The sequence below is a fragment of the Rhineura floridana genome, chromosome 7 (genome assembly GCF_030035675.1).
Source record: "Rhineura floridana isolate rRhiFlo1 chromosome 7, rRhiFlo1.hap2, whole genome shotgun sequence".
NCBI lineage: Eukaryota > Metazoa > Chordata > Lepidosauria > Squamata > Rhineuridae > Rhineura > Rhineura floridana.
The window spans coordinates 25,839,582-25,867,566 of NC_084486.1; the positions used below are offsets into that span (position 1 = coordinate 25,839,582).

Here is a 27,985-nt window from a genome sequence, read left to right on the forward strand (position 1 = left end):
GTTCCATTTTGAAACTACCACAGTTTCTAAGGCACGCAATGGCCTGTTGTACATGAATCACCAAACCATACATCAGTGGCATAGAGGAGGGGGAATGCAGTGGAGCACAGGTCCAGGCCTTCCTTTTTCCAGACCAGAAGCAATGATATCATCTGCCAGAGTGTTGAGGGTAACTGAGAGATTCTCCTTGCTCTAGCAAGTGACTGAGATGATAGCAAGACTTTCAATTGTTACTTTTGTTTGTGACGGATTAGCAAACAGGACATCAGAAAACGAGGCCAGTTTATTATTCCTTGACTGTTGGATGCTCTTTGGGGGTGTGGCTATGAGGGTGCTCCTACACTTCTAAATTTACCACCTGTGCCCCACGTTCTTGCTCAAGCTTCCCTGGTAAGATCACATGAAGCAACTCATCTGAATTATTTGTGCACTTTTGTCTACAAAACCTGGATTACCGTCAATGGCTTAACGGGCTACACATTGTCTCCTGTCTGAGCCACTCCACATGCTTCTTCTGTCTAGCAGTCAGCTTATTTAGACTATAACATTTCTAGACTTTAATTACTGATCCCAGTAAACAACAGCCCAAACAGAATGGCTCACCCAAATAAAGAATGGCCAATGCAGAAAAGGGCTTCACGGTATATTTAATTGCAACTGAGGGCTCTTAATGGGAAATAATTTGTTTAATGCATATCAGAATCTGGTTCTCAAACAGAACTGTCTTTGCATTACTGTGGCAGTGACTGCACCCTTTTCAAAGGCATAATTGTGATCTCTCTCTATACCTAAAATTCCTTGTTCCATTTGTTCTTACAAAACAATATTGTGAATGCAGAACCATGTGTAGAAGCATCATTGTCAAGGCAGGATGTGTCCTGCCATTTGAGCACACAAGTACAGAAACTGTTACTGGGTACAGAAAAAATTCTGTAAGAATTGCAGCCTTCATTAGTTTTAAAGTAATTGCAAGTTCTAGCCCTTAAGACTGCATACGAGATTGCTTGAAAGTGGGTGGGCACTGCCTGGCAAAACCTCAGATACTAAATAAGGGGACTGAACAAGACTTCTAGCTTTTACAGGTTGGTTTTCGGTGCTCTCGGATAGCTCAACGTGCTCCCCACAATGCCCTCATGCAGAATGTATATAGAACAAGCAAAAGTGTGTGTGATCTCTTCATGCTATTTTTAAAGAAGTGTTTCATTAACTTAATTTTGTATTCTATGCTTCTGTTTGTATTCTAGACTGTAACCAATCCCTTATACAGATCTGAACTCTCGCATTCATAAAAGTGGAATGCCTATGAATTTCCTTACCACCAGAAAGAAATGTAGAAGATGTATGAATTTGGCTTACACAATCTGTAGGGCTATAACTGAAATTTGATTTGCATTTGCTGATTTCTTGTAAAATGAGATACATCTTTATTTGGTGCTGAGAAATATCAGCTAGCATAGAATGCTACATGGTTTATACAAGATGCAGAACTGTAAAGGTTTTCTTGGCACGGAATTTAGGTTACCATGGTGCATAATTTTGATTTTCTCCTCAAGCACAGAGTTTGGGGGGGATATTGTCATGCCACAGAAACCCCTTAATTTTAGAGCAAAGGCTTTTGAGGGTAGAAGTGAAGGGATGCTCACCCCACAGTTGTCATTGCACTCTACATGCCCCAAACACCTTAGCCCAGATATTAGCAAACTATGGTCCGCAGAGCTCCATTCAGGTGGTCCACAGAAAGGTTGGGAACAGCTGAAAATACTTATACTTGGCCCTGCACTTGATTTATTTTTTTTCTAATGATGATGAAAACCAAGGCCATTTCCACCAGGTCCAGATTATTAAACAGTCATGAAGGCCCTCGCCTGGGGCCAGTGATTTTCATAATATAGTGCTGGTGTGTTTTGTTAATTTTTCCTTTTAAAAATTTACCAGTTAAGGGAGCCCTTTTCAGTTGTGTGGCCCAGGGCCCATCATTTTCATAATACTGTACTGGTTTGGTTTTTACAATGAAGCTAGTCCTGTAGTGTTTTTTTTTCTTCATTCATACCATTCACCCATCCTAGAAAGGCAAGGCCATGGTTTTAAAACATGAGTTTATGTATGTGCTTTAATATGTAGAGCAAAAAAACCCCACTTTTTTTTAAGCGGTCTGTGAAAAAGACGTTTAAGAAGAGCTGCTTAAGTTGAGACTGGTCCAGCACTACAACTGCATTACAGGCAGGGTAAATCTAAAGCATAGTTCCATCATGCCAGATCTCATCTATTTTATTACATGTGTTTCCCGCAATGTTGAATCTGGTGTCTACCAAGCCCTTGGTGCAAATATGCCCTTTAGTCACCTCCTTCGTTGTGCGAGTTGATTAAGAAATTTTAATAGTCTTGCCCAGGACAACAGTGACATGATCTTCACTGAATATATTCACTCCATTATCTCCATTTGGCCTAATGTTGCTCATTGTCTGATCAAGTAGGCAAGCTTCTCACTACATATGTTTCTCTGTTTTACTCTTCAGTGACACATTTTGATCCTATTAATTTGCTAGGCACAAATCTTGATTCTCTTTTGTTATAGTTTCACCTCATTTGTTCTTCCACGCTGTCCTGTTATCAGTACATAACATCTTCACGTCCTCCTGTCAACTTAACAAAGACTCTTGTCTACCTTGTGGGGTTTTTCTTGTACAACCCTTTAAAATGTTCTAACCTTACAAGTGGTTCTGATTTTCAAAGGCATTTCTATTTTCAGAACAGAACTAAACCAGAACTGCAAGCAAGTTGCAACAGCAAATTTATTTGCATGCATGTCACAAGGTAGGTGGTATGGCAATACATAATGTATTCTTTGTATGATGTATAATTTCACAAAATGAGGCCATCCCAGAATTAATTTTTGCCATGTGCACTTAAAGCAGACAGCGTGAGAGCAACCAAGTAATGGAAGAGCAAAGGTGTTCCCTCCCACTGTTGTCAATGCTGTCAATGACTGCCTCCATTCTCTACAGAGTACATATGCATTCAGAGCTTTTCTCCATGATGTAGAATGGGAATTTCCACCTTATGCAGGACCTATACACATACACGACAATAAGTGCTTTGAAGCAAATGAATTTAATAAATTAGAGTGGCTCATGCCTGTGCATCCCTTGCATTCTTATTACTTGACTCACAATGAAAGTGTGGACTGATTTCACTGAAACAGTCTGTGCATGAACTGCTATGAAGGTTCTATCTGGGACCCAACTACCTAAAGGAGCCCCTCTTCCTATACCAACCTGCTCATGTCTTGAGATAGTTGGAGGAGGCTCTTCCCCACATTCCATCACTGGTGGAAGCTTGCTATTTGGTGACAGGGGATAGAACGTTCTCCATGGTGATGCCCCATGACTAGAACATCCTCCTCTTACATGTATGTGAGACAGTTGTCTTACACGAGGTGAGGCTGTTTGTCCATCTAGCTATCCAGGGTCTCCAGCAGAGGTCATTCCCATCATTGACCAAGTATCCATGCATGCAGGCCATCACTTGATGAAGGGAAACACACATGTGCAAACCAGCCCTTCGCCTCTCTGACTTGCTTAAATAAAGATGGCAACAGCATCCTATACCAGACTTTAAGGTTGCTGATAGACTTACCTCACTGAAGTTCTGGAAATGTTCAGTAGCATCTTTTGGTGAAATGAATGCACTCTGATCTGCCCTGAAAAATGAAAATTGGGGCAGTGGGGAATCATTCTACTTTCCACCAGTTATACATTTCAGCTAGCCACACACAGTTGTTTTGGGGGTGAGATCTCACTGCGCTGGATTTTTTAAAAGTGAATTCATTTCAGCGTTTTGCATCACTAAAATCACAGATCAGGTGGAATGGGGCTCACTCAGGGTGGTATGGGATAGGAATGCATTTTGGAGGAGAACTAATTGTATTATTCAAACCCCTATAATGCATTTACATTACAGACTGAAAATGGAAATGGACAGCCTTCAAGTCGATCCCGACTTATGGCAACCCTATCAATAGGGTTTTCATGGTAAGCGGTATTCAGAGGGGGTTTACCATTGCCTCCCTCTGAGGCTAGTCCTCCCCAGCTGGCTAGGGCCTGCTCAGCTTGCCACAGCTGAACAAGCCAGCTCCTTCCTTGTCTGCAACTGCCAGCTGGGGGGCAACTGGGCTCCTTGGAAGTATGCAGCTTGCCCACGGCTGCACAGGTGGCAGGGCATGTAATCCCTGAGCCACTCGCTGTGGAGATGATCTTTAGCTGGCCCTTGACACCCAGGAGACACAAGGGGAGATTTGAACTCACAGACTCTGGACTCCCAGCCCGGCTCTCCTCCCCACTGTGCTATACCAGCTCTTACATTACAGATTAATGGATTAATAACAGTAATGGCCACAATTATTAACAGCTGAATCAACCATTTAGACGTCTAAAGGGAGTCGACATGGGGATGTCACATAGTAACTGCACTGTCAGAGGCTCGTTAAGTTTATATCCTCCAGTAAGTACATGTTTTAATGAGACTGGACTATGGCAGGAACAGAATGAAGAAGCCAGGTAGAAATGTGGCAGAATCCTTTTAAGGGCTTATATAAAATTATAAGGAAAAAGAAGCATGCATTGAGAGGGCCTAATCCATAATGACACACAAGAATGAAGTCTGCTTCATGGAGAGCTATTTTCCCAGACTGAGGTAGAAACACAAATACTTCCCATGCACCCATACACCCATGCACATGTGATTTTAATAAATTTTAAAAACTGGAAATTGAAGCAGTGCATGTCTGCCCTAACTAAAAGTGGTAGGTCAGATCTGTATCAGATCCACTTTGAGATCTCTTGACCCTTGTTGTCTGCACTGCAAATCATACTCAACTGATCTCCGTCAGCAAATGGAACAGATCTTGATCCCACTGAATGGAACAGAAGGTTGTAGGGCCCCCATCACACCTAGTTTTCCCCAACTAGCTAGAAACTTGCAGAAACAACGCAAGAGTGAGGTTGAGGTGGGGCTTCCTTATTATTCCATTATTATTCAAAGAGCCAGAATAATTGCTTGTACTCTCATTTTAATTCCAAGAGTGGGTATGAGAGGGGAGGAACCTAGCCTACGCAAACATATTATTACTTGGTTGCCCTGATCATCTTTGATCCATTCAGCTGTACTTTATAACATTTTAAGTATGGCAGAGAGGTTTGGATGTGCTTCACTGCTGTGAAAACATACATTTTAATACCTTAGTGCAAGCCATGAAAAAAAAAGATTCTGCAAGATTCTAGCATGTTGGGGAAACGACGGGGGGGGGGGGTAACTGTAGGTGCCACTTTAAAATATTTTAAAAGACAGCCCACCTGAAGAAAGACTGACAGCTGATTCAGCTTTGATTTGTATATATCTAAATATATACAGTATCTACACAAGCTGGCCCCCTCTAGGATGCGTACCTTAACAAGGTGAGGGGGTTTGAGAGTGTCGAAGAAGCTGAGAGCAATGCCGTCAGGAGTCTAGACCAAGACTAAGATGCATTCAGACTCAGAGGAACGCAATGGTAAACCACCTCTGAATACTCTTACCATAAAAACCCTATGAACAGAGTATCCAAAATGCAACATGAGATAGTGCTGGAAGATGGCACTCATCAAGTTACTGGGGAAGAACCAAGGACAAGTACGAGTAGCGCTGTGACTAATGACGCAGCAGCGTCAAAGCCGAAAGGAAGCCCAGAGGCTGAAGTGCACAGATGCAAAAGGAGAGTCCGGAGTTGTACGATGTGCACAATAGGAACATGGAATGTGAGAAGCATGAACCAGAGAAAGTTAGAAATTGTCAAGCAAGAAATGGAACATATCAACATGGATTAAAATGGACGGGAATGGAACATTTTCAATCAGGCAACTACAAAGTATTTTATGCAGGAAATGAGAAATTAAGAAGAAACGGGGTTGCTTTAATAGTGAGAAGTGATGTAGCAAAAGCAATTAGGAGCTGTAACACAAGGTCTGAGCGAGTGATATCAATAAGATTTAACAGCAAACTTATTAACATAACCATCATCCAAGTCTATGCACCAATGGCAAATGCAGAAGAAGAGGAATTGGAGAGATTTTACACAGAAGTATAGGAAGAAACTGATCACATAGAAAAACAAGATGTGCTGATAATCATGGGAGACTGGAATGCAAAAGTAGGGAGCAGAGAACAACTAGGAATTGTAGGGAAATGGGGCTTAGGAGATAGAAATAAAGCAAGAGTAGAAAAAGAAGAAGGCCAAACAAGAGATCGATTGGTTCCATAAAGGAAGCCACAGACTTGAACTTATAAGATCTGAACAGGGTGGTATATAACAGATGGTATTGGAGGTCGCTGATTCATAGGGTCACCATAAGTCATAATCGATTTGAAGGCATATAACAACAAACACAAGCTGTACCCAGGTGGAGAACCCACTGTGGTACTATTAGGAATGTAACATCTATCTTCACTCCTAGCTTTTCCTTTTTTTATAAGGGCCCAGCTAGACATGACGCCACATAAAACACAACGCTTCTTTGCAGGAGGAGTCCCAGATGCCCTGAAAGAGGCAGTGATCTGACTGCTCCTGACAAAGCCCACCATGGGCCCATTGGTTTTTGACAACTACTGCTCAGTTGCAAATTCCTCCCTTTTAAGGAAGACGATTGAGAGGATTGTGGCACAGCAATTGCAAGTATTCTTGGACAACACAGATTATTTTGACCCATTATAATCTGGGTTCAGGCCTGGTTATGGGACTGAATCAGCCTTGGTCACCCTGATAGATGTCCTTTATCAGGAGAAGGGGGAGTGCAATCATGTTATTCTTACCAGATCTCTGACACCATTGACCACGGCATCCTTCTGAGCCAAGCTGGTGAAATGGGTATCGGAGGCACTGTTTTATGGTGGTTCCAATCTTACTTCCAGGGTCATTTTCAGAGAACAGCACTGGGTGATTGTCTTTTGGGACCCTGGCAGTTGTGCTGTGGGGTGCCACAGGGTACCATCTTGTCCCCAAGAAACAGCTGCAGCCATTTCTGCACTGGGATAATCTGATCACTGTTGTCCATGCACTGGTAAACTACAGGTTGGATTACTGTAATACTGTACTATGCAGGGCTGCCCTTGAGGTTGGTCTAGAAGCTGCTGCTGGTGCAAAATGCAGTGATGTGGCTGTTCACTAGGGCAGGACATTGCCAGCATGTTACCCTGCTGCTGAACAAATTGCACTGGCTGCCTATTAGCTACAGGGCTAAGTTCAAGATGATAGTTTTGGTGCATGAAGCCCTATACAGCTTGGAACCAGGATACCTGAAAGATCATCTTACCCATTGTATATAGTACCCAGTTGGTCACTGCGCTCTAGAGGTGAAGGCCTCCTGCAGGTACCATCTCATCAGGAGGTCCATTCTGCACAACATAGGAAATGGGCCATAGTGTTGTGGTACCTATCCTTTGGAATTCTCTCCCCTTAAATATTAGACAGGAGCCATTTCTGTTGTATTTTCGGGGCTTGCTAAAGACCTTCCTCTTTCAACAAGTAGAGACATTATTCCAGTCTCCATCTATACATGCAAGACTTTTTAAAGATGTTTTGTTTTTAAGATATTTTTAAAGATGCTTTGTTTTTAAGATGTTTTATAGATATTTTTAGTGTTTTATTGCCACCCTGGGCTCTTTCTGGGAGGAAAGGCGGGATATAAATTTAATAATAAATTAATTAATAAATAGCAATTAGGTGAATGTCTTTTTAGAGTAAAACCAGGCACAGAGATCAATTGGCAAGGGCTAGAAATCTTTTAACATTTTGCTTCCAGATGCATTCCAAATCTAGGTCAGGCCACTAGTGCCTGCTGTCTGCGCTGGGAGGACACCAATGGGAGAATTTCCTCCCAAAGCAAATAGCAGGCGCAGGGCCTTTGATTTGGACTGGGCCCACAGCAAAGAGACAAAGCCCCTTAACCCTCTTCCCACCAGGGTCTTAATTTGGATTGAAGACCTGGGCCATGCTATTTATTCTTTTTTTAAAAAAAATCACACAACTGCTGGGTGTCATGTCAGGTCTGACACTTGGTGTGCCTTGATATTTGAATTGTAATAATGTCATATTTGAAATGGTTATTACAATTTACACAAGGTGATGGAAACACAACAGGGTTATCCAAATAAGCATGAGATCTTTTCCCACTTGGGCAAAAACAGCTGTTATAATTAATGGTTAGTAAGAACTCAAAGGACTAAGTGAAACAAAAACAAAAAAAGAGGTCAGCTGTCCATTATGTTTTACTAGCAAAGTATCCATCAACTGCACAGGCTATGCTTACTTTTACCATAGAAGCAAATGATTTCCAGTGGCTTCTACGAGAGAAAGTAATTAAGCAATTTTTTAAAAAGTTACATAATTCTACTTCTCCAAACAAGGAGCTTAGATCAACTTGGCATAGATATTTCATCTTTCCTTTTCCTTTTTCTAAAACTGAGTATATACAGCTTTGTTTATGATGGAGTAGACCTGCATAACTTACAATCCAGCAGCCATACATGGGCAGCCCACCTGAGGTTCAATAAATCTGCTTTTGCTATCTGGCTGAGACTGAAAAAAGATCAAGGGAGGTTGTTAAGCCCCCAGGGGGGCACAAAACATGGCTGGTGGGCTGTGTTTGACTTAGCAAAGCACAAAGCTTGTAAGTGGAAATGTACAGGTAACAGCCCTGATTTACAGTTAAACAGAAGTGAAAAAAGATTTGTTTACTTGGAAGAGAATACCTGGGTTGCAACTTGATGACTGTTTCTTGGTATCTGAATGCCACATTCTCGGTGTAATCATTCACTGGCGTTCCCGTTTTCCTCTGACAGTCCGAGAGCCACGGCAATGCATTTCCCATCTCCTATAATAGATAAAGAAACAACAAACTGAAAAATGCAACCCACTCAAGTAAACAGTGGCTGGGCTGGTGTCAACTGTCTATTTTTGGAGGGGGGGGGAATGTAAGTTGTGTAATCAAAGCTTATCTGGAGAGGAGAGGGGAGGGGCCCAAGAGGGAAAGCAAAGGCTCTGTACTAAATTTTGTCTCCTTGCAATGGTAACAACCTGATGTAAAGATTGTAATGAGAAAGAGGGGAGGAACAGCCACAACGCAGGCCAGCATGCAGAATCAACACTCATCGTTCCTCACTGTCAGTTTCTCAAAACAGATCACATTTTAAAAGATGACAGGATGATTTTGTCCAAAGTTATCCAGCTTTTGTTTCAGGCCTATATCGTAATGCATTGGGTTTGTTTGTTTTTTGTTTTTTTTACAATTTCTTTCTTCAAGGAGTCCTTTCCACATTGACTCATCTGCTACAAAACCCTAGCACATATAAGTGCTTAGGTGTATGTGCAGGATGCTGGGCACACCTGGGCAGGTGCTAAAGTGCATGTGCAGGGCAATGGGCATACCTGTTGCTCCCTGTGCACTGAGCAGGCCTAGATTAGAACCATCCCCATTGTTCCCCTGTAGCTATGCACTGTAGGGGGAGAGTGATGACACAGGACAAGGGTTTTTCAGAAAAGCTTGTCCGCCATCACAGTTTCTCCCTGAGGATACATCAAACAGCTTGCCAAGGAACCCCCAAATTCCCTAGAACACAGCTTGAAAACCAATGTTGTAGTGCACTAAGAGTTGGGTGGTGGCAGTGATGGTGGTGGTGATGTTTCTTTCAGTATTTGGGTTGCCTTAGTGTAACAAGAGAGACAGGGCAGGCAGAAGGCTGCCTGGCTGCCATTGGTTAACCTGCTTTAAAGTAGGGATGGGATCTGTTGGACAGTACTGGTTTGAAAGCATTCCACTGACCTAATGGGCTAGAATTGATTCGAGTTCATTCTGTATCCACTAGCCACTTCTTTTACAATCCTTTTTTTTTTTTTTGCTCGAAAAAAAGTGTTAGTATCAATATTTTTGAAGGAAATATCAATATTCTGAAGGAAGTATCAATATTTCCTTTAAAAATATTGCTATTTTGAAGAAAATGTTGATATGTTAAAAGGAAATATTGAAAAATTATCATTCTTACAATTGATGTTTTAGAGATGCTTTTTTTTTAAGTCCATTTTCAAAAACAGCTGCGGAAATTCACTGTGTTAAAATCTGATCTTCAGTGATTAAGAATAAACAAATTAATGGAAAATTCGGTACCAAATCCAAATTGGGAAGACTTCTAGCACATCCCTACTCTAAAGCAAGAGAATGGCAAGGCAGGCTGGCAGAAAAGTGACGGAAGAAGTAGGAGCTTAGGGAAGGAAGAAACCTAGAGAGAAGAGCTGCAGGCGTCTAGTTTGTTGGGGCCCGTAGACAGATATGTACCACAGATATATATATCAGTAAGAACAAAGCCTTTGATTTTGTGAGGCAGAGCACAAAGGTAAGTACTCTTAGCAACACACTGTCAGAGAACAAGATACTGCAACATTATTACATAGATCTTACAAACGCAAACACATGGGAAAATATTAAGGTTTGGGGAAACCACAGAACACAGCAGTTTTTTCTTTCATGAGTCAGGGCTTGTTTGATCAGAGGCTAGACTTTTAGCTCTTTTGCTTCCTATGATGCATTTTTCTTTTAACTTATGAGAACAAATGTCACTGCTGTACACAGGAAATTAGCTGGAGAGTTGCCATATGGGAGAGGGTGGAGCCAGTACAGTTCAATACATTGAGTCTAGCCTTATAATTATTTTTATTATTATTATTATTTATTAAATTTATTAGTCGCCCATCTGGCTGGTTGTCCAGCCACTCTGGGCGACGTACAAGATAAAACAATACATTAAAACATTAAAATTTAAAACCATAACCATAAGAAACCTAACCCACCCCAAAAGCCTGCCTGAAGAGCCAGGTCTTCAAGGCCCAGCAGAAGCTTATCATAGAAGGGGCATGGCGAAGATCATTTGGGAGAGAGTTCCACAGGGTGGGGGCCACTATTGAAAAAGCCCTCTCTCTAGTCCTCACCAGTCTAGCTGTTTTAACCGGTGGGATCGAGAGAAGGTCTTCTGAGGCTGATCTTGTTGAGCGGCATCCCTGACGATGTTGGAGGGCTCCTTCAGATAGACTGGGCTAAAACCGTATAGGGTTTTAAAGGTCAAAACCAACACCTTGAATTGGGCCAGTGCAACTCCTTCGGCACTGGAGTGATGTGATCTTGCCGGTGGCTGCCTTTAATCAGACGAGCCGCCGCATTCTGTACCAGTTGCAGCTTCCGGACCATTTTCAAGGGTAACCCCACGTAGAGCGCATTACAGTAGTCTAGGCTAGAGGTGACCAGGGCATGTATTACCGGTGGGAGCAGATGGTTGGGAAGGTAGGGGCGCAGCCTCCGTATCAGATGGAGTTGATACAGCGCCGCCCAGCTCACAGCCGAGACTTGAGCCTCCATGGACAGCTGGGAGTCAAGAATGACCCCCAGGCTGCGGACCTGGTCTTTCAGGGGCAAACGTACCCCATTGAGCACCAGGTCCACATCCCCCAGCCTTCCCTTGTCTCCCACAAACAGTACCTCAGTTTTGTCAGGGTTCAGCTTCAGCTTATTCCTTCCCATCCAGCCACTCACCGACTCCAGGCACTTGGACAGGGTTTCTACAGCCAACCTCGGTGAAGATTTAAATGAGAGATAGAGCTGCGTGTCATCCACATACTGATGACATTGCAGCCCAAATCTCCTGATGATTGCCCCCAGCGGCTTTATATAGATGTTGAACAGCATCAGGGAGAGGATGGAACCCTGTGGCACCCCACAAGTGAGAGGCCAAGGATCCGAAACCTCATCCTCCAATGCCACTCTTTGGTACCTACCAGAGAGGAAGGAATGGAACCACTGTAATACAGTGCCCCCCATGCCTAACCTCTTCAGGTTAGGATAACGTGGTCAACGGTATCGAAAGCCGCTGAGAGATCAAGGAGGACAAGGAAGGTGCATTCGCCCCTATCCCACGCCCTCCTCATATCATCTACCAAGGCGACCAAGGCTGTTTCAGTCCCATGTCCAGGCCTGAAGCCCGATTGAAATGGATCCAGATAATCCGCTTCCTCCAAGTGCGCTTGCAACTGTTTTGCCACCACCCGCTCAATCGCCTTGCCTAAGAATGGCAAATTAGAGACTGGGCGAAAGTTGTTCAGATCTTGGGGATCCAAGGAGGGCTTCTTTAAGATTGGTTTTATTACTGCCTCCTTGAGTGATGATGGCATTACTCCCTCTTCGAGAGATGTATTTACCACCATCTTGATCCCCTCACCCAGTCTATCTTTGTAGCTCATAATGAGCCACGATGGGCAAGGATCGAGTAAGCAAGTGGTTGGCTTTAAGGTTGAAAGAACCTTGTCCACTTCATCAGATGGAAGAAGCTGGAACCATTTCCCAGGGGCAAATGGTTGGTCACTGTAAGAACAGGATGCTAGACTAGATATGCCATTGGTCAGATCGAGAAGGCTCTTCTTATGTTCTTATGTATATGATAACAAAGGGAGCCTGCACAATAAGGAGATCAGTGTGAACAGAAAGACTACACAAAGGAAAATGATCAAGGCAAAAGTAGATTGTTTTAATTGAACACTGATTCAATGGCTTGTTCTGCTCTAGTTTCATATGGTGATATATTTTATCATACTTGTTTAATTTGGATCTGTTTTATTATTGCTAGCCGTCTTGGACATGCTTTTCTGTGGAAAGGTGAGATATAAATCTAGTTAATTAATAATAGCAACGTGTAGGGTTGCTATTGTGAATTAGCCATAACAGATGGTGTGTCCTCCATGCTAAAGGAATCCTTTATACATGCAATCCAGAGATTAGGATCCTTTCATCCAGGCAATCAAAATTCTACACCAAAAAAAGTTGAACTTTGCAACCTATAGAGATTATGCAAATGAATGAACATGCATAATTTCTCCCGCTGTGAATTCTATTTTGTATAATTTATTCTGATTCGATTTGGTTAATTGCGTGGAAGAACAAGGAGTTGCAAAAGGTACTGAAGCTCTGCCTTCAAATTGCTGAAGATATCTAGGTCTTACACCTGGAAAAATTTTTCCTGCCATCTCTAGAGTTCAATATGCAAACTGAAATTTCCTAAGGTAGAGAAGTGGCAGGAAAAAGATTTCCAGTGTAAAACTTAGCTATCTTCACAGCTGTAAGAGGGAATAGCTTGCTTTAAAAAAAAAAGGCAATTTTGAGGAAGCTGCATTCTGTTCACAGTACCAAATTCTGTGCTCCCACAGAACCGCAACATACAGACAGCACTGGAGATACCATTTTTTTCTTACATGCTTGGCAAGTCTTTAAAAAAATGAGATACAAATCTGTAATGTTTTCCTTGTCACTGAAACCCACTTTGAACAGGTCTAGGAGAAATATGTGCTTTGCCATAACTCCTTCCACTTCATGTCTTAAAACATTTAATACCCTGTGCTTCAGTTTCACAGACTGCAGCGTGACTTACAACTAAGTAAGGGCTGTGTTGTGTGATTGTGTGGATAGCTACTTCACATGGCTAAGTAACTGTCACTGTTGCAGGTATCATAGCAGACCAAGGTTCTACCTGTCAGTGGAGGAATTATGCCACCTGACCTTTCAAACTGGCCCTTACATAAAGGCAGGAGACAGAATGCCAATCCCTGCTCACTCCCTTCGCTGTACCCGGGAGAAGGAATGTGTCAAAGGAAATGTGTTCCATAACTTCCATTGCAAAGCCTGACCAAGTGGTCAACAAATGCACCAACACAGATCTGTTTCTAATGCAAGCAAGGCTTTATTTCAGGGATGTTCCTTCACATGCCTGCTCCTGCCCATGTCTTGGATCACATTCACATATAAGTAAAGTCTTTTAAGTGCCCCCCTTGAGGCAGCTACTTCAGAGTAAATCCTTCTCAAGAGCTTCTGATCCTCCCTTGTGCCTTACAGTCTCCTCAGGAGAAAATCCCAGACTCCAGGAACAACCTGATCTTTCCAGAGTTACTTTAGGGTTCTGAAAGGACACGTTAAGCCAGGACTTGGCTTACCTGTCCCACCACACTGACCTAAAAAGCCCAGGGAGGAGTAAAGGGCCTCTGATCTCCTCAGAAGCCAGTGCATTGCATACATTGCAAACAGGGCCAGATTAAGCACAGAAGAATATAAAATTGGTCCTGTTTAATCAGATAAAGGCCAATCTAGTCCAGCATCCTGTTCTCACAGTGGCCATCCAGATGCCTATGGGAAGCCCACAAGCAGGACATGAGTGCAATAGCATTGTTCTGCTTGTGATCCACAGCAAAGGGCATTCAGAGGTACACTGCTTTTGATATTGGAGGTTTTAACAGCCATCATGACTAGTAGCCGTTGATAGCCTTATCCTCCATGAATTTGTCGAACACACTTTTAAAGCCATCTAAGTTGGTGGACATCGCCACCTCTTGTGGAAGCAAATGCCATCATTTAACTACGTGCTGTGTGAAGAAACACTTCCTTTTGTCTGCCCTGAACCTCCTAACTTTCAACTGTACTGGATGAGTCCTGATTCTAGTATGATGAGAAATGGAAAGAAAATTCCTTCTATCCACTTTCTCCACATCATGCTTAACTTTATACATTATTATCATGCCCCCCTTTACTTGCCTTTTTCTAAACTAAAATCCATACTCTGATTTTAATCAGAAAGAACAAACAGGCACAAGATGGCAAGATACATATGATAGAACTACAATTATTACAACAAAGTGTATAACTTGAAGGAATACAGTACTCTAGAGCTGAAAGATAGGGGATATATTGAATGTAGGGATACAACCCGTTGTCCAGTGAGGGTTCGAAAGCATACTGTCAGCCTAACAGGCCAGTATCGATTTGAGTTCTTTGTCCACTAGCTGCTGCTTTTACCAATCCATTTTTCCCCTTGCAAAAAATATTGATATTAATATTGATATTTTTAAAGGAAATATCTATGTTTTAAAGGAAATATTGATAAATGAAAGGGAAAAGCAATAAAATTATTCTTAATATCAATAATTTAGAAGCAGATTTTCTTTAAAAAAATACATTTTCTAAAACAGCAGCAGAAAATTGCTACATAAAAATGCAATCCACAACAATAGACAATAAGCAAATTAATGGAAAATTCGGTACCAAATCCAAACTAGTTGGAACTCTAGCACATCCCTAATTCAACATAGCGCTAAATTACTAGTTCTGTCAGCTCCAGGATTTCTCCTTATGCAACAGACCTATCTCCCCCTCTCCCTCCCTCTGCACCCCCTAAATCTGCTCTGGGTTCCCCCCCAAAGAAGATTTGGGGACAGCATGGGGCATGCACAGGGAGAGGAAAGGGGAGAAACCCTGTAACACTAGAGCCAACTCCACAGCAGAGATACAGAAGTTTTGCTGTTCTGGGACATTTTCAGTGGAAATGGCAGCTGCCGTTTTCCCCACCAGAATGGCAGAGTATATGGAACATTCTGGAAAAAGAGACACCAGGAGTCAGTCACTGAGATGTGCTCCACTGCTGGCCAGAGAAGGCAAGTGAGAGAATGAAAATAAACCACTTTCATACCCGTTTCTTGCTCTAGACCAGTGTTTCCCAACCAGTGTGCCTCCAGATGTTGTTGGAGCACAACTCCCATCTTCCTGACCATTGGCAATGCTGGCTGAGGCTGATGGGAGTTGTGGTCCAACAACATCTGGAGGCACACTGGTTGGGAAAGGCTGCTCTAGACATTCATTTTGTAACAAATGAACACTGAACCACATGAGCCCCATTTGCTGCCATTTTTCATTCATTACAAAACAATGTCATATCCCTCATGTCCACAGCACTTTCAGGAAAAATAATTTAAGGGCTGGTTTCCATATGCACATTCACTTGATTTTTGCAATGTCAGACAGATTTGAATGGCCTTGATTTAAATGTGTAGAGGCAATTTTTTAAAAGTAGGGTGGCAACATTTAGTCAACCAAACAGTCAAATAAAACTTTTTGGTTATCTAAAAAGGTGCCACAATTAAGTGGGCAGCATATACATAATTGCAAGCACTTGTTAAAAATTGCAAACAGCAAGCTCCACTTTGAGAAGTCTTCTCCCTTCTCTTTAACACATAAGCGAATGTCTCTTCCAAGATGATTCCTTGCTACAACACACTTACATAGTCTAAAAACAAAGAAGTATAGGTGCTATCCAATGCTAGTCCTACTCAGAATAGACCAATTAAAATGAATGAACATAATTAACTTAGGTCCATTAATTTCAGTGGGTCTACTCTGAGTAAAACATAGTTGGCAAGAACCCTGTGTGCTTTATCCAGTCATGGCTTTGCCTTGGCAGAAAGGGCTTCCACTCACACAATTTGGAGCACCCAATTTTCATTGATTCCCACCGACCCACTTAAATTGATGGGAGTTTAGGTCCAACAATATCTAGAGAGCTTACACGTTCCTCATTCCTGCTCTAGGCAGTGAATAATACAGCCCCCCCCCAGCGTGCATGGAACTTGCCTCTGCTGCTGGAAGCTGTCACTTACATATGCTTGGCTTGGAGGCCACATGGCTACCAATCAGAAGAGTAGAGGACTTCAAGTTACCAGGCTGCAGCTAAGTACCCAGCTGTGTGCTCAGCAGAGTTTGAGCTTCCACACAAGAGATGAGGAACTTGTGGCCCTCCAGAGGTTGCTGGACTCCAACTCCCATCAGCCCCAGCCAGCATGAGCAATAGTCAAGCATGATGGAAACATTAATCCAGCGTTATCTGGATTCTCTACCCCCTCTAGTCCACATAGAGAGCAAAACTGTACCCCGTGTAGATAAGCCCTTAATCAGGGCAAGGAAGGAGTGGTATATTTGCCAACATTCCACCTTGCTCTGAGGCCACAGATCTCCCCCAAACATATTCTAAAAGACTTTGCCAAACACATTTCGCTTCAAAACACAAAAACATGAACAAAAACTGTTCAGAGTCCCAATCTTCTACTTTCTACAAGCATAGGTGTGCATTCATACAAACACACACCCCCTCTGCATAAAGAAAGCTACAAAACCCAGAAAGTGCTTCTTGTCAACGGGGAAGCTGACACTAGGCACCCTACAGATCTCAGTCTTCATACCAATACCTCATCTCCCAATTCATCTTTAAATTAACATTTACATAAAATGGATATAAACTATGTCTCACTGTGATCAACAGCACAAAGCCCACATGCATTTGTAGTACTATCATATTGTACAGCCCTTCTTCCCCTTCTATGCGGAGGGAGTTCCACAACGTAGAAAAGCCCTGCTGAATCAAGACCAAAGGCCCATCTCATCCACTGCATCATCTCATTCTGTGCATGAGGGATTTCCTGTTTGAATGATCTTCTCCATCACAGAACCTCATAGGCCATGGGAAGAAGAAGAATAGAGAGAAGCATTCTAGTTCGATCTTGTTGCTAATGTGATCGTTTTCTGTGTTCTGTTATTCCCCCTCCTAACAGAGTGAGCATTCAAGTACATCATGTTATACTTCTGGACATACAGTCTGGCTCATACTTAATCCATTTCCTACTTCATCATCATAGTTGTAAGCCACCATATATGCCTCATTATGTTAATCACTCCTGAAGGTCTCAATTTTTAAAAGTTGTCCTGACCTTCCCCATCAAATTTCCAATGCCCTGGCTCATACATAATCCTACACTATTATTTGTTTAGCCTAACAATAGTTTGTTTGAACATCCAAACCCAGCCCAGCAGACTAAATGTGGATTTGTTTTCTGACAACAAGCCTTAATATGAAGCCATGATTTGTTGTTCACTTACGAACTGTGCTTGTTTTAACTACAGTTTGGCATTGTGTCTGAACCCAATAGCCTTGTTTAACCATGGTTTGTTTGGCTACTCCACTCCAGAAGTGCACCAAGCTACAGAAGCATGAAACAAGAGCAGCTTGAAAACAATTCAAGCTATAGAGAAACAAGTTGTGACTTATTTCTCTGAGACAACTCATGGATTGTTGAACAAACTATGGTTAAAACAACCATGGCTTAGCATGATGTGCAGATGCAGGCATATCTCATGTCTTTACCTTAATCATAAACGTAGGTGGTACTCCGCCAACTGAGTGCATCACAAGGAATGGACAGAAATACTTGAGAGGCTTGTTATACAAAGAGAAACATCACACATAAGTGAACCTGTAAGCAGAATCCCCTTTAGATCACAAAAGGGCAAAACAAACCTGAAGAGCCAAACAGAAAAACTGTAAAAAAATCATTCAAGGTAAATAATGTTTGAAATCTGTTGCAGATTCTAAACACTACATCTCAAAGAACAATACCTTAGGCTGCACACCTATGCACATTGACCTAGAAGTAAGCCCCACTGAATACAGTGGGATTTTCTTCTGAGTAACCATGCATAGTATTTTTCTTACATTTTACATCCCACCTTTCTCCCATAATATAATTTAAGGCAGCGTACATGTAGTTCCCAGGCAGTCACTTATGAAGGCACTGAGTACTCAGACCTGCTTAGCTTCAGCGAGGAGGTGGCCTCATGCACCTGTATTCTACAGCGTTCATCAGTTTGTCTAAGGCACTGCAATTTACATAATGGTGCTGTGCTGGAAAGCCAGACAATTCCTTCATAAGCATGCACAGTTCAAGCTCTGCTATTATACAATGAAGTGGCTAAGCTGAAATGACTGGAGAAACTCACCAGCTGCAATCACACAGAGCAATCAAGAAAAGAAAATATGTTGTAGCACTTGTCATTAACAAATTATACAGCCACAAGAGTAGCTGTATCCTATAGCCAGCATAGATTTTTCACATTCCGCAATGTTAAATTGAAAATAACCTCCATGCCATTCTGATGCTTCCCATAAGCTCATTTCAAAACAAAACCTTACAAAACTTATAGTCCTGAACTCAGAAACGCTTGCTTAACAACCCTCTCAATTTTCATGGTGATACACAAAACAGAGAGAGTAGAGAGTTGAAAGTCTAAAAAGAGAGAGAAAAAACCCAGAGCCCTTTTGGACTTTTTTTCTGTCAGAATTCTCACAATCTGTTGAAATTCATCAAAAATCAGCCATGTTCACAGAGTACCTCTAATCCTATTACTGACCTTGCCCCATACACTGACCTTCATCTTCTGCAGTTTAAAAGTTAAAAAAATGCCTGGCTGATTTTTAATTAATTTAAGAAATTTTGGCTTGAACTCAATGATAATGTCCGGCATGCTCAGGAAGAAACGTCAATATTCTAAAAGCCAGACTCACAGCTGCTGGGTTTGGCTAATCAGGGGGCCACACCCACACCAGACTTTGATTTCACTTGAGACAGTCATGGCTTCCCTCAGAGAATCCTGGGAAGTGTAGTTTGTGAAGGGTGCTGAGAGGAGACTTCTACTCTACTGACAGAGCTCCAGTGGCTAGAATGGTTTAACAGTCAGCCACTCTGATTGAAGGTCTCTGAGGGGAACAGAGTGTCTCCTAGCAACTCTCAGCACCCTTCAATAACTACACTTCCCAGGATTCTTTGAGAGAAGCCATGACTGTCCAAAGTAAAATAAAGGCCTGGTGTGGATGTGGCCAGGGACAGTTTTGCTTTAAATTTCGGTGGGAGACTACATGTGCCTGCTGTAGAATAAAAAGGTGGGGGAAACGCTAAAAAGCAATGATACTGTTCACAATGTTTTCCTTTTGGAAAGGAAACGGACTTCCCCTCTGCCCAGTGCCCACCCACCCAATCTCCTTCCCTCCTCCTCCCCTTCCTGCCCCTCCCCCAGGTCAGTGTTGGACTATGACCTGGGAGACCAGGGTTCGAATCCCCACATAGCCATGAAGCTCACTGGGTGACCTTGGACCAGTCACTGCTTCTCAGCCTCAGAGGAAGGCAATGGTAAAACCACCTCTGAATACCATTTACCATGAAAACCCTATTCATAGGGTTGCCATACATCGGGATTGACTTGAAGGCACTCCATTTCCATTTGCAAACATGATTGCACAGAAATAAATCCCATTGAACTCAAAAAGTATGCAAATGATCAAACCCACCCCACGTTACCAAATTCTTCTAAGTTACACAGGAAGTGGATTGGACAGTGAAAGACCAACCCAAATTGTCTTTGCATTTTCACAAATTTGTAGGGCAGTATCTCTGAGAGGAGGTCAGGTCTCCTGCTCCCCTGGTGCATTCACTAAAGCTGCCCAATTTCCCTGCTTTTTAAAGTTTGATAGAAATATATGTGAGCTATATGTATGTTCTTAGACCGCAAGGGTTTTTGCCTATTGGTGAATATATTCCTTTGAATCATTAAAAAGAAAACAAAGACGCAGTATCTACTGTGGTAAAGAACGAAAAGTTTTCAATTTAACACCATGACAAAATCTCGTGAAGGTACAATACATTTAATATAATCATCATCGAATTTATTACCCACACTTCACCAGGAGGTCCCCAGGACGGGTCACAACAATATAAAATACATTATGCAAATGCCAAAAGCCAGAGTGAAGAGGTGTGTCTTCAGCATATGACAAAAGCTGTACAGTGAAGGTGCCAAACGCTCCTCTATGAGGAGGGAGTTCCACAACTTTGAAAAGTCCTGCTGAATCAAGACCAAAGGCCCATCTCATCCAGTGTCCTGTTCTCACAGTGGCTAACCAGATGAGAAGCCGATGAGAAGCCCACAAAGTAGAACATGACTGCAACAGCATTCCCCTTGCTTGTGCTTCCCAGCAGCCAAACAGTACACAGTCATCATGACTAGTAGTCACTGATAGCCTTATACACCATATATGTCTCGAACTCCCTTTTAAAGCCATCCAAGTTGGTAGCCATCACCAAATCCTGTGGCGGTGAATTCTACAGCTTTACTATGCGCTGTGTGAGGAAGTATTTCTCTCAGAGTACTTTCACATCACCAAGGATCAGCCCCAAACAGGGGTGCTTCTTTTGGACCAATGTCCTGTCTGACAGATCTACTAGTCAAGTGGCAAGATAATGACTGTTAGCAAGAATTAGTTTTAGCATAATGCAATAAGGGCTCCTGCTTAGATTCACTATACCCAACATCAGCTGTTAAACAACTGACCAGGAACATACCAAAAAGGCAGCTCTGAGTCGTGAATGTAATACATGCTAATTGCCAAACCTCCCAGACCATGAAAGGGCTGGAGAAAAATCCCAGATGCCCAGTTCTAACTCTTCAGATATTGCCAGCAACCCCTGGAAGCTCAGGGCTTCAGCCAGTCCCATTTCTCCCCAGCCACATGGAGAAGCAATCCCGCCTTAAGAGGCAGGTCTCATAAATGGACATAAGCAATTGCCCTACAAAAAAATTAGACTGACTGCCTAAGACATCCACCAAAGGGCCACTACCCTGACTTGAATTTCGTACATGACTTTGTGTTGGCCTTTTGTGGGACTGGCCTTAATGACAGTGGAAATACTATGCAGCTCAATCCAATACATGTTACTTGGAAATTCATTGAGTTCAATGAGACTTACTCCCTGAGAAGTGTATAGGATTGCATAATCTCACACATCAGGGGGTGGTGCTCCTTTTGGAAGAGAGAAGCAAAATCTGGATATCTGCAAAGTTTGGACTTCTACAATTGGGTAGCTGGGACAAGGAATCCGACTAAGGAGCAAAGAAGCCAAGGGCCAGTTCCCAAAAGAGAATCCAGGTAAGTCTTTAGAATGCGAGCCTGAACGGGTAAAGGGCAGCAGAGTTTGAGATATGGTGGCCGTTTGCATCCCCCAAAAAGAAGACAAAGGAAGTGCTGATTTGTAAATGTTAATTTGCATGTATACCTATATGTATACATGGAAACTTAGAAATAAGAACTATAATTTAAATAGAAATACAGTACATCACACCATAGCGGGGAAGACTGCAACCAAGTGACCTGCGTGCCTGCTCAGTCTGCTGTCCAGGTGCTAATTGCTGATGGGCAACTTCAAGGCCCTTGCTCTCCCTTCTTATGGTTCTTCAGCTTTAAACTGGACTTAGATGGGATGGCCCTTCAGAGGACTGTCCTCTGTAAGGCAGGACACATGGCCACCATAGATGCACACAGCCAAGTCTATGGCACAGACAAAACCTGCTAACAGAAAGGGAAATATTATATAGTCAGGAAAAAGGACAGTGATTGATCAAGACAAACAGCTTTTGAAGCTGGTTAGACCTCCGGGACCCTTTCTGATGCGCATTCAGCAGAGATGCTGTGACTCAAGGAACAGGGCTCCAGCCTAGTTCCCGGAAGATCAGTGGTTTCAGCTGGAGTGTCACTGGTGACCCAAACATTTACATATACAACCCTGATCACCAATGGAAGTGAGTTGCCAAAATGATTTAAAATGCCACCACTTTGCATTTAAATGGCATTTCTTCCATTGAACTGCATCATACAATTACAGTACAAACAGGAGAGCTTATTATTACCTGACTTTGTTCACGATTTTTCCCATTTTCTGTTTTTGAAATAGATGTGGGCTTTCTGGATTTTAAGTTCCCCATTCCAACCCTTAATGTGCCATCACAGGGTGTCTGGGTATCTTGGAACACTGCCTGGTTTTCCTCTAAGACTATAGCTTTGTCTGGGTAGTTTTCCTTGTTTTCATCTCTAGAAGAAAATAAAAGCAAATTTTAAAAGGCACCATGAAGAATTTAAGTCACCCAAAGAGTGAGCAAAAAATGTGATCATGCTCACAACTTATTTTTAGATTAATTTGTTGAGAATTACAGTAAACCCCCATTTTCTTTCCTCCTTTTTAATTAACATTCCAGGACATAACGGTGTACAAGTGTAACATTTGAAAAACTACTAAAATATCACCCAAAGGTGAGATTGTTGTGTGTTTTTAATCAGGCCGTACACCAGGCCTGCACAGTTTAGGAAGCTGCCTTATTCCAGGTCTCACTGCTCATCTATGTAGCCCAGTATTGTCAAGTGCAGGGGTTCCCAAGCTATGGCCAGCAAGTTTCATTTTAAGGCCACGTTCAATATTATTTTTAATTGTATTTTTATTGCTTCTTTTATTTCTGACACTGTATTTTACTGTATTACAATTTCAACTCTATGGCATGCAGAGTGTAAGACAATAAAATACAATGTAAGAAACACAAGAAACAATAAAAATCATACAGCATCTAGCACTCTGCATTACAATAGCTACAACAGGCAGAACAATCATTCAGTGGTCCACCAAAACCATCACCAATTTTCAAGTGGGTCCGTGGAACCACTGGTCTAGTGTGACTGCCAGCAGGTTTTCAGGGTCTCAGGCAGATGGTCTTCCCCATTACTTGGCCTTCTGCATTCCAACTATGTGCTCTACTACTGAGCTGTAGTGCTTCTAACTCAAGAGTGAGCAATCTTTGGGGGGGGGATTACCTCCTTCAGGGGTAATCTGTCAGGGAGCCACATGTGAACTATGCACACCTTCACCTCTTCTCTCTCACTTCCTTTCTGTCACCTTCTCCTCTCTCCCCCTCCTCACCCTGAGAACTACTGAGGAAGAGGTCTGAACTGATCGCATGCTGAGAACTTTAGAAACAAAGCTGAGGGCCGCATACAATTACAGGGAGGGCCATGCCAGGGCTATTGGTTGCTCACCACAGCCCACCAACCACATATCGTGGCCCACCAGATGCTTGATAAATCTTGTGGTCTTGTCAGCTGCCTGTGGCTACTCAAGCAGGATTTTTCTCAAGACCTAGTCAGCCAAAATACTTGGCTGCTGCAAGTTTTGCTTAATGAGTAAATTAAGCAAATGGATAAATTGCACAACGGATAAACTGTGCAGGCCTACCTTATATGTATTTGCTGCACTTGTATCACGCTCTTTTTTCAGCTTACTTTCAGGCGGCTTACATGAGGTTCCTAAACAGTCTCCCATCGCAGCATTTGGCCAGGCTAAGACCTTTTTAGCCTTAAGAATATAACATCACATGTGCTCAAGCCATATCCAGTGAAACAGAATACTTCCAAGAGAACTTCCTTTAAGAACTTGCGAACCAGGGAACCTTAACTTGCCTTCACAAATACCTTTTTTGCACATCGAATTCTACTTTCGTATAAAACATCAGGAAGTGATACTTTGCTTCTCTTTTCCACCCAGTATTATCTGATTACTCCCAAGGTAATGACCACTCATTTGCCAAAGTTAACTGCTCCCTTTTACTAGTGATGTGCAAAACTCAACTGAGGAATTTCAGAAGTTCTACTAAACGATTTAGCATCTCTTGAAATTCTTCAGGGTTTTTCAACCCAAGCCAGAATTTCAAAATATGCCTCACATTGTGCATAGTTCAGTAGATAATGACAGGTTGAGGGGAAGGGGTATAGAATTCAGTTTTTATAATAGAGTTTATCACCACTGTGGTCTAACATTTATAGAATTGTGTTCTAGGCCTGGTCTCGAATCCTCACTCAGCTAAGGAGTCACTCTGTGATAGTAATATATACTGATTTTGCAATCCCCAAGAATGTCATAAAAATCTCTTTCTTTAAGACAAACGAAAAAAGAGATCTGCTTGCTACATTTTGTTTCTTTTTAGAAAATATAATAGCAAGATACCTGTGAATGGAACTGGCTGTTTGGTCTTCATGTACAGACTCTGTATCCTCGCCACACCTTGAAAATGGATATAAAATAATTATTGAATTTCTCCCACTTGGGTTACTCTTGTCTTTTTCAGGTAACTAAAATGTTCATTCTTAGGTCACAAACACTGTCTGACAAACACAGAAAATCATTTTCACAAGCCCAAAATAAAGCCTGTGTAAAACAACCATTCCCCTCAAGTTGACAGCAGAGCTGTTTTTCCTATGCCAGCATTATTTACCCCTAGGAGGACAGTAAGAAAGTCCAGCACCCAATCATTTGCCTCTCTGGAAGTTCTCTTGGGAGGGGGTTACTTCAGCTTTGTGCTATACTAACCCACTAGTATTGTGAACTGGGTTGTGCTCTCGTAAATTCTCCAGGGAGGCAGGGGACCTGGCATAGTTTTCATACCAGTTCATCCCCACGGCCATCCATCCATCCAAGCATAGACAAAATTGAAATTCCCATGGGAAAAGTGGATGGTGGGATGGGAGAACTGCAAATATCACCATAGGGGTTGGGGTCCTGACTGAGCTCCTTCTCTGGAGAATGAGAACAGTCCTCTTCATAATTATTTTTCTTCATTCAGAACTAACTAAAAAATGTAAATGTACTGCCTTCAAGTCGATTCCGACTTATGGCAACCCTATGAATAGGGTTTTCATGAGGCTGAGAGGCAGTGACTGGCCCAAGGTCACCCAGTTGGTTTCATGGCTGTGTGGGATTCGAACTGTGGTCTCCCAGGTCGTAGCTAACTAGATAGGCTGAAATTCTGATTCCTCTGAAGTCAGCGGCAAAACTCTTGTTGCCTTTGTATATTAGCAACTGATTTCACATATGTATGCTGTATTATAGCCTGACAACTTTCATTTATTTGTGCTAGGAATTATATAACCCCAAAATGCAACGTTTGCTCTAAAATGATGGAAGCAAATTAGTTTTTCAAGTGTATTACCCTCACTAACAGCATAAAACAACTTGGCATGTCATAATCAAGCAGGAGGCCAGGAAGTTTGAACGACTGGTGCATCCTTTCTTATGTGCATAGGGGGAAAAATGCACGCGTGCTCATCACAGAGAACTCCAAATACATATGGAGCTCAAGTTATCTCACCATGGAGGAGATACACAATTTTAATACCAAATCTCAATTGGGAGAGAAGATGTCGGGGGGAGGGGCTTCTCAGCAATTCGCTATAACCTATGCTGGGATATACACAAGATTTAATTGCAAATTGCAAAACAGAGTATTATTAAAAGCATTTGCTGTGATTATTTTTCTTATACCTCATGACAAGTTATCAAACATGGCAGTGCTAGCCACCCAAGTCAAAGTAATTTTTTAAAATTTTCTCTTCCCCCCCCCCTTTAAGAAAAAGGATTTATGCCTTTGGTGTGCATACCTAGTACATGGACTAATTTACTTGCTTATAATAATAGCCCCTCAGACATTAGAACTAGTGAACTGTCTAGAAATATAGGTGCTCCTGAAGAATAATTACGTGACCCAAACTATAGTGGGAGAAAATTGGCCTCCCTAGATGCTGCCCAGTTGGCTCTGATCCATGACAGGGACTTCTTGGTGGTGACTCCCTCTTTGTGGAATGCTTTCCCTGGTGAGATGCCTCTGTCTTCTTCATTAGTAACATTCAGGAGGAATATTGAAACATTCCTGTTCACCTGGGTATTTGGTAACTGAAATATACTGTTCCTATGAACCTTGAAATTGTTAGCTATGTGGGTATGTGATTACTTTTAAACATTTCAGATGTTCTTATATGTTTTTAAGATCTTTTAAATATGTCATTATTTTGTTTTTATTTTACTACTTTGCTGCCCTGAGCTCCTTTGGGAACAACGACAACAATCAGCAGCAGCAGCAGCAGCAGACCCTGATAACTCTCCGCAATCAATCAATCAATCAATCAATCAATCAATCATTATTATTACTATTATTATGCATTAAATTTATATCCCACCCTTATTATTGTTGTTGTTGTTATGCATTAAATTTATATCCCACCCTTCCTCCCAGTAGAAGTCCACTAGTAGTATGGAAAGAGGAAGCATGAATCACTCACACTTTCTCTCCCCCCTCCTCAATTTGTTTGTACCCACCCTTCCTTTGCATTCTGAATGTTTTAAAGCAGTAACAGTCCAAATCTTGCAGGAACTTTTCCTGTGAAACCCCCAAACACATTAATGGCACATGCACAAGAATTCCAAAGACAGGAATGGCACGTGCACAAGAAATGCTTGATTAATTTTCACTTCATCATTTAATTTCTGAATGGAATCACAACTCAAGTCTGCCAAGCAGATATTTTCTCTAATTTGGAAACAATGACAACCACAATAACCCAAATCCCAGATATTTAAGGGCAGGTTGTTCTGCACATTCTCAGATGCATTATGATTGCAATCCTGACCTGCAAGCCCCATTCATATTATCTGGGCTTCAACAGGAGTTCACACTGGATACCCTAGCCATTTTTCTTTGATCCAAAAACTGGCAGTAAGAATGTTGAATACCAACAGGGAATACTTCCAATCTGGTTTTAAATTAACTGAAAGCAAAACACAGATAGAGCTTTCAAAAACTGATTCAATTTAAAAACTTTACAGTAAACAAGGTTTGTGAAATCAAACATTCCCAGAATCCTAGAGGAGAAACACAAGCTAAATATTTAACAGGATTAACAAGTGGCTACAAGAGAAGGATCATCACCTTGTAGTGGTGAGTGTGCTTGTGTGTTCCAATGAACCCTGTGAGCGATGCTGTCAGGAGTCATGTACTCCCAGCACGGTCACCCATGGCGGTAAGGTCAAGGGAGAGGAACCAAAGAGCAATCCAAGAATGTCCTCAACGGCAGAACAGGCAGAGAATAACAATGTGTATGTTACAATGGCTGTGAAGGCGGATGAAGGCTGCAGCAGATAAAAGACTTCCAATCATCGTGGTATCCATGCCATTGGATCAAAGACTTTTTCTGTCAAGACTGTGTGTTGATCATCGTGCACCAATCTCCCCACATAAAATAAATTCACGCACAGGCGTCTTCCAACCAAAACAAAACAAAACAAAAGCCCTATGGCGATCGGAGAATGGAGACGGGGGCAGAACTGTGAAATCTGGAAGCCCCTAGTCATGCACCAGCACATGGGTGGTGGATACAGACTCAGTCATCCTGGCTCAAGGACCAAGGCAGTTGAGTAGTTCGGCAGCTATATCCATAACTGAGCAGTCCTATTCAGGATCCACTCTGCTCACCCCGTATGGGGAGGGGGCTAGAAAAGGTGCCCTAAACATAGTCTGCCTCATCTCTCTCCCTGACTGGATCACCGCGTCCAGTGGGGTCACCACTTAGT

The 27,985-nt window shown here is 42.2% G+C and overlaps 1 protein-coding gene across 10 annotated transcripts in view; it reads right to left on the reverse strand.

Moving 5' to 3' along the window:
• The window catches only part of FAM13C (family with sequence similarity 13 member C), a 95,798-nt gene that overhangs the window by 53,782 nt on the left and 14,031 nt on the right, over positions 1 to 27,985 (reverse strand). For all 10 annotated transcript variants that reach the window (XM_061635066.1, XM_061635062.1, XM_061635068.1 and 7 more), the window contains exons 2-5: positions 24,590 to 24,646; positions 22,452 to 22,632; positions 8,782 to 8,903; positions 3,637 to 3,700 (exon numbers count right to left, since the gene is read on the reverse strand). In XM_061635066.1, the coding sequence (XP_061491050.1) occupies positions 3,637 to 3,700; positions 8,782 to 8,903; positions 22,452 to 22,632; positions 24,590 to 24,646 (424 nt within the window). The remainder of the gene's footprint in view (positions 1 to 3,636; positions 3,701 to 8,781; positions 8,904 to 22,451; positions 22,633 to 24,589; positions 24,647 to 27,985) is intronic.